Source organism: Triticum aestivum, chromosome 2B (assembly GCF_018294505.1).
Source record: "Triticum aestivum cultivar Chinese Spring chromosome 2B, IWGSC CS RefSeq v2.1, whole genome shotgun sequence".
Taxonomy (NCBI): Eukaryota; Viridiplantae; Streptophyta; class Magnoliopsida; order Poales; family Poaceae; genus Triticum; species Triticum aestivum.
In genome coordinates, this window is record NC_057798.1 from 478,195,126 (window position 1) to 478,202,832 (window position 7,707).

Genomic DNA, 7,707 nt, shown 5'->3' on the forward strand with positions numbered 1-7,707 from the left:
ATGACCAAACACTTGGTCACTTTGAGCTCATTATGATGATGCATTACCGAGTTGGCCCAGAGATACCTCTCCGTCATACGGAGTGACAAATCCCAGTCTCGATCCGTGTCAACCCAACATACACTTTCGGAGATACCTGTAGTGCACCTTTATAGTCACCCAGTTACGTTGTGACGTTTGGTACACTCAAAGCACTCCTACGGTATCCGGGAGTTACACGATCTCATGGTCTAAGGAAGAGATACTTGACATTGGAAAAGCTCTAGCAAAACGAACTACACGATCTTGTGCTATGCTTAGGATTGGGTCTTGTCCATCACATCATTCTCCTAATGATGTGATCCCGTTGTCAACGACATCTAATGTCCATAGTCAGGAAACCATGACTATCTGTTGACCAACGAGCTAGTCAACTAGAGGCTTACTAGGGACGTATTTGGTCTAAGTATTCACACGTGTATTACGATTTCCGGATAATACAATTATAGCATGAATAAAAGACAATTATCATGAACAAGGAAATATAATAATAATCCTTTTATTATTGCCTCTAGGGCATATTTCCAACAAGTGACACTATGTTTGTCTATGTATTCACACATGTATTATGTTTCCGGTTAATACAATTCTAACATGAATAATAAACATTTATCATGAAATAAGGAAATAAATAATAACTTTATTATTGCCTCTAGGGCATATTTCCTTCACCTCATACACCGTAAGCGGAAGCGTTTGTTAACGCGGTTAATGTACTCGAACTTCTTCGTGCTCCAATCGATCAAGTACCAAACATACAACACCTCCGCGTACAACATACGTTCAGCTCGGTGACGTCCTCGCCTTCTTGATCCAGCAAGATGGTGAAGTAGTGGATGATTTCCGGCAGCACGACGACGTGGTGACGGTGATGGTGAAACTATCTTCACAGGGCTTCGCCTAAGCACTACGAAAATATGACCGAGGGTGTAGACGATGGAGGGGCGCGCCGCACATGGCTAAGCAATTTTCGTGGTTATGGTTGGCGCCCCCCTACCACATATATATAGGCGGGGGAGAGGGGAGAGGCCAAGGGGAGCCCCAAGTAGGGCTGAATCCTACTTGGGCTCCTGCTCTTGGCCGCCCCCTTCCATATTTGCTGGAGGGGGGGAGGAAAGGGGGAGGAAACGAAGGGGGAGGACGACTCCCCCCCCTTTCCTTCTCTCCCCAAGGGATGCGGCCTAGGAGGGGCGCGCTGGCCCCTTGTGGGCTGGTGTGTCCCCTTCTTTTTCCCATAGGCCCATTAACCTCCCGGGGGTGTCCGGAACCCCTTCCGTGACTCGATTTTTACCTGGTACATCCCAAAACTCTTCCGGTGTCCAACTATGATCGTCCTATATATCAATCTTTACCTCCAGACCATTCCGGAGCTCCTCATCATGTCCATGATCTCACTCGAGACTCCAAGCAACGTTGGGTCACCAAATCATATAACTCATATAACACTATATCATCAACGAACGTTAAGCGTGCGGACCCTAGGAGTTTGAGAACTATGTAGACATGACCGAGACACCTCTCCGGTCAATAACCAATAGCGGAATCTGGATGCCCATATTGGTTCCTACATATTCTACGAAGATCTTTATCGGTCAAACCTTATGACAACATACATAATTCCCTTTGTCTATCGGTATGTTACTTGCCCGAGATTCGATCGTCGATATCTTCATACCTAGTTCAATCTCATTACCGGCAAGTCTCTTTACTCGTTCTGTAATACATCATCTTGCAACTAAGTCCTTATTCACTTTGCTTGCAAGGCTTTCTATGATGTGTATTACCGAGAGGGCCAAGAGATACCTCTTCGATACTCGGAGTGACAAATCCTAATCTCGATCTATGCCAACTCAACAAACATCTTCGGAGATACCTGTAGAGCATCTTTATGATCACCCAGTTACGTTGTGACGTTTGATAGCACACAAGGTATTCCTCCGGTATCCGGGAGTTGCATAATCTCATAGTCGAAGGAATGTGCATTTGTCATCAAGAAATCAATAGCAATAAACTGAATGATCAATATGCTAAGCTAACGGATGGGTCTTGTCCATCACATCATTCTCCTAGTGATGTGATCCCGTTATCAAATGACAACACATGTCTATGGTTAGGAAACCTTAACCATCTTTGATCAACGAGCTAGTCTAGTAGAGGCTTACTAGGGACACAGTATTTGTTTATGTATTCACGCATGTATTTAAGTTTCTGATCAATACAATTCTAGCATGAATAATAAACCTTTAGCATGAACAAGGAACTATAAAATAACAACTTATTATTGCCTCTAGGGCATATTTCCTTCACTATTTGCTTTGACAGGTAACACCTTTTTTTTTGAATACCTTGTTTTTACTCCTTCAGATTTTGTGACATCACTCCCTCTAATTTAAATGTCTGATACACAAGAACAGTAATTGAATGCACAAATTTTGTATGCTAGACAAATGTAATAGGTAGTGGGGAAAAGGGATGGCATGCCATAATTCATGTATATGATGTCTAAACAAACATGATGACATAATATAATTCACATATATGATATATAATTAACAGGATGACATGACATAATTCATGTTGGGAAAATGTAGTAGAAATAAAAAAAATCGTCCTAAAAATCAAACTCCTAAGATCATATGAAGATGCATATGAGAATAGATTGATCTTTACCAACAAGTGTGCAATGGAAGAAGTATTGGTGTGGATCATTGGTGCGGATTTCCATACCTAAGAATTACAACCTCCCAATCGCGACATTTTTTTCTCGCACAAATATCGAATGCATGATCTCTGTGCCAAATTTCATTTAAATGTAGACCCGAGAACCATTCAATTACATCACAGAAAATAAACATTAATCGTAAACTTGGAAATAAATAATAACATTTATTATTGCCTCTAGGGCATATTTCCAACGATTCACATATATGATGTCTAACTAATAGGATGACGGGACATAATTAACATATATGTTGTATAAGTAAACATGATGACATGGTAAGTAGATGACATTCGCGTATATGATGTGTAAACTAAGTAGATGACGTTAAAATATTCTGTACTGATATCTAAAGTAAATAACAGAAGACACCATACACATAATATGACCAATATCCCCTTGCCAAGTTTGAGCAAACACCTTAGGGAGGAATATAACTGGTCATTTGTTCCTAAATCCTCCTGCAAGAAGGTACTTGCAACCAACTATGTTGGCTGCTACAAGCTCGGGGCGAGGGAGCGGCCGATGCAGCGACATGGTGCTATGACCAACGGTCCTATATGTCGGAACCGGTGACCCCCGGTGCCAGAACCGACGATGTTGGATGCTACAAGCTCGAGGTGGAGACACGACCGGTGCAGTGATAGGGTGCTACGACCTACGATCCCAGATGCTAGAACTAGTGACCCCCGATGCTGGAACTGGTGATGTTTGCTGCTACAAGCTCAGGGTGGAGGGACGATTGGTGCGGCGACATGGTGCTGCGGCCGGCGACCCTAGATGCTGGAACTAGTGACCCTCGATGCTGGAACCATCGATGTAGGCTGCTACAAGCTCGGGGCGGAGAGATGGCCGGTGTGGTGACTACGTCGACATGGTGTTGCGGCCAGTGATCCCCGATGCTGGAACTAATTGCTATAAGCTCGGGGTAGAGTGTCGTTCGATGTTGCAACTGACAAACCCTAGTGCTGGGACCGGCAATGGTGGCTGCGATGAGCACGGGGTGAAGGGGGCGCCGGTGCTACGACTACAACGACGGGGTGTTGTGACCTACACCACCTGCGTAGCATGGCAATCGGGTGCGAGGGTGACAACGACAACCGAGGGGCGGCAAAGCGGGGTACAGGCGCATGAGCCTGCTATGCTGATGCCTCGCCTACCGGAGGGGAAAAAGATTTTTCCTTGTGCGTTGACTGTCGGAGATGAGATGAAGCGAAGGGAATAATCCAATGGTCGTACTCACTCGCATCCAATGGTGTTAGGCAGGTGACCGATCCGGAGCTCAGATCGGCCGACCGGCGGCTAGCTCTGGCCACCCCGTGTGCAGGTCCGTGAATCGCGACGGAGTCATCCTAACCGGAGCTTCAGTCGCCAGCCCCCGTGCCGCGATGACGACCACTCGCCGGTGACGCCCGCCAAGCTCCCGAGTCGCCTCTCGCCTCTCCCCCCGGCTCGCGCCCGCAGGCCGCAGCATGCTTCCCCTCGCGCACCCCACCCGCCATCCCCACCCCCGCCCTGCATCTCGGGCCTCACCTCCGGAGCGCTCTCCTGCCCGAGCCCGAGCTGGACCTCGCCTACCCCGCCGCTCGTCTAATGCGCTCACCCTCACACGAGCGCGGCCTCCGACCGCGGAACCGGGCGAGAATACTGAAACCACCTCCGCCCCCGCCAGCAGCAGCGTCCTGTCGTTTTTGTGCCCGCTTCTCAAGTTCTTCGGGGTAACTAGCTGCTGCCTGCCGCAGTTAGTTTTCTTTATACTCCTTTACATATAAATCAAACTAACTGCTTCAGGTTCTTCCCACTGAACTTGGGTGTTTGCTAAAAATGTGTTTGTTTTTGTGAACTGAAATGCAGGGCGGGGATCCTTCTCAAGAGCGGAATGACATCGTGGAGGTAATCTTCGTATAACTTTTTGGCACATTCGGATTGAATGGTACTGTATTCGCAAAATCCTAGATCGACACTAATAAGTACTCAGAAGGGAAGAAAAATGACCAGCACGGGAACTCATTACATGAGAGCATCACAAGGAAAAACAAAACAAAACAAAAAGCACCGAAAAACAGACGACTTGGATTATAACCTAGAGTTTACTGAAATGGTAGCAACAGGTGAAATTGTTACCATACGAATACCCTGTGGGAGCAAAAGGAAACTTCTATTCTAATACTGTAATTGGTGCAAAAGTTTCTCTTGATGTGTACTCAGGCCTTTCGGCACTGATTTTTGTCCACCTGCCTCTCAGTGACCATCTGCTGTTAATTTATTGTTTGCCAGGTGGCCACATCTTCCCTTTCAAGTTTAGCTAGACTGCCGTGGGGATCAAATGTTGCAGCTAGTAGCACAGAAAGCGTTAGTACACCAACGAGTGCTCCGACTCTTCAACTGTATGAGTTTGGTAATTGTTCTTTCTTTCTGTTGGTTCTGCCTTGTGGCATGTCAAACTAGTAATTTCAGAATGTACTGATCACATCTTTTGTTACCTTTCCGATAGAAGCATGTCCCTTCTGTAGGAGAGTCAGGGAGGCCATGACTGAGCTTGATCTTTCTGCGGAGGTGTTCAACCATCTCTTTATAGTGCCTCTTCATTCGTTCCTACAACCGTATTCTGTGATTATAAATCAGTGTTTAGGAAAATCACTGTTCTCCTTTATGGGAATTGCATTATAGTTGCGTGGCAATATATGTCAAGGATTAAATTGCCTTTCCTTTGGACTCTTAACATGATATTGTAATTTGGTATTTTTGCTACTTGATAACTTTGCCCCCAAATACTAAAAAAGTGCAGGTTTATCCTTGCCCAAAAGGGTCACTGAGGCATAGAGATGTGGTCAGGAAAATTGGAGGGAAGGAGCAGTATGTCTTCATCAATTCCGCATTTACTTATAGCTTCAGTTGAACACAAATGCTGATTGGAAACTTCATAAATACTGCATTCATGGTTAACATTTTTGGCATTACTATGGCACCATTTCTTCTCATGGACCCCTTACGGTCATTGTACTGAATTTTTGTTCCTACTTTTTTATACAGGTTTCCACTTCTTGTTGATGCAAGTACTGGCGTCACAATGTATGAAAGTGGTAAGATCCAATTGTTGGCTAGTCCTTCCTTTGGGTGGTGGTGACAGTGGGTAGTACCATGGAAGGACTCTTTTGAAACTCTTTATTTGTTGGCATACAAAACAATAGCTTTCATTATTATGTTTAAGGTGGCTAACTTCCTGTTTGTATAGTTTAGTAAAACTAGCTGCTAAGCTAAAACATAGACAGATACTGATATGTGCCCTGAATGTGCAGGAGATATTGTGAAGTACCTGTTCAAACAGTATGGACAAGGAAAGAGCCCTTCTTTTGGCCTCCTTGAGAGGTATCCAACTTTGCTTGTTTGAATATCTTTTCCTTCACTTGTCCATTCCAGTCATTCTATGATACAATCAAGCTTTTTGCAGTACAATTTTCACAGGATGGGTGCCTACTCTTCTTCGAGCTGGAAGAGGGATGACAATGTGGAGCAAAGCTGGTGCGGTACCTGCAGAGAAGCTGGAACTCTTCTCATTTGAGAATAACACCGTAGGAACCCTTCTCTCCTCGATGCACTTTTCTGTAGGAGTCAGCCATATTTTCTTCTCAGGCATGGGTGGTGATTCATGCAGTACGCAAGGATCGTGCGTGAGGCTCTGTGTGAATTGGAGCTCCCTTACGTTCTCCGGAACGTGGGACAGGGGTCGTCGAAGATGAGTTCGCTGCTAAGCGTAGCAAATTCTAAGCAGGTAAAGTCAGGGAGATGCTGAAGTGCAATGGTATAACCTATAAGAGAATCTGCAGGCATAGAAAGAAGCTGATCTGCAAGAAAATACTCCTAGCACGCACGATGTGATAACGCGCTTGATGCTTCGTGTTTCAGGTACCGTATCTGATGGATCCAAACACCGGGTTCCGATCGGGCGATCACAAGACGATACTGTCCTACTTGTTTCAGCAGTACTCTGTGGGCGGCTAGCTTGTCTCTCAAATCTTTAGACACCTCTCCGACAGGCTGTTTTGTCCGGTAGAAAGAGAGCAAGCGTGTATATTTGAGATTGGCTCTGAAATATCACTGGGTTCTAGTACAGTAGAATTCTCAACATATATGGTATGCATGGCGGTTGCGCACGCACGCCCAGTGAGCCAAAGCGGAGCAGCCTTTGGGTTGCGCAACCGAACAAGAGGAGCGGCACATGAGAGAGGCGGCACTGCATCGGTCCAACGGCGACGTATCATGCCATTGCCATTGTCCGCATCTTTCGGTTGTCTTCTTTACATACGCTACAATAAAAGAAAGAGTTAATACCACTATTGATACATAAACTTGTAGGGGTGGAAACAGTTTCTTACAGAAACTATAAAACCCCATAAAACTGCCCCTCCAACTTGTCTGCTGTAACAAAATCATACAAAACCACCCCGAACTGCACCAACTTGTCTGTTGTAACAAAATCATACAAAACCACCTCGAACTGCACATGTGGCACGCCATGTAGGCTTTGTCGGGCCCGGATCGCGTTTTTACAAAGAAACCCTCGCGCTTTAGCAATTTCGCAGACAAGTCCATCCCTCGATAGAAAAGCACCTGGTCGTCGGCCCCGATGCAAACCCCTTCCAAAACCTTTCCCTTCTTCTTTCGCCCACGTCCCCTGTTCCTCCTCATCTCGCCCACTCCTCCTGCGAGGCGACGCCGCCGTCGGCCTCATCGGCGGCGACACAAGGCGCCATGGAGCCGTGGCGTAGGGAACCCCGCGAGTTCCCTCCTGAATACGGTAAGGGCCTGCTTATTCGCGCTTCCCCTGTTCCTCTGCTTCCCCTGTTCCTGCACCCGGCGCACTAGAGTTTTTCAGGCCGATCATGCCGATGTAGGGGTGAAAATTGGGTCGATCTGCTCACTAGGGTTGGTTGTGTGCGTCCCCAGGG

The 7,707-nt window shown here is 46.2% G+C and overlaps 1 protein-coding gene across 1 annotated transcript; it reads left to right on the top strand.

The window, feature by feature from the left end:
* Positions 1-4,090: 4,090 nt before the first annotated feature.
* Positions 4,091-6,886, top strand: LOC123041431 (uncharacterized). The gene is made up of 10 exons (XM_044464042.1): positions 4,091-4,476; positions 4,613-4,651; positions 5,036-5,156; positions 5,253-5,314; positions 5,547-5,614; positions 5,792-5,841; positions 6,058-6,127; positions 6,210-6,330; positions 6,414-6,530; positions 6,665-6,886. Exons 1-10 carry the CDS (start codon positions 4,231-4,233, stop codon positions 6,758-6,760), a joined length of 990 nt encoding a protein of 329 aa, XP_044319977.1. The 5' UTR covers positions 4,091-4,230; the 3' UTR covers positions 6,761-6,886.
* The last annotated feature ends 821 nt before the right edge of the window (positions 6,887-7,707 follow it).

Excerpts from the sequence above, each read along its gene's own strand:
- LOC123041431 (XM_044464042.1), top strand. The coding sequence starts at position 4,231 with ATGCTTCCCCTCGCGCACCCCACCCGCCATCCCCACCCCCGCCCTGCA. Across the intron at positions 5,157-5,252 it reads TCTTCAACTGTATGAGTTTG|AAGCATGTCCCTTCTGTAGG; the intron begins GTAATTGTTCTT and ends CCTTTCCGATAG. Across the intron at positions 6,331-6,413 it reads TCTCATTTGAGAATAACACC|TACGCAAGGATCGTGCGTGA; the intron begins GTAGGAACCCTT and ends TGATTCATGCAG.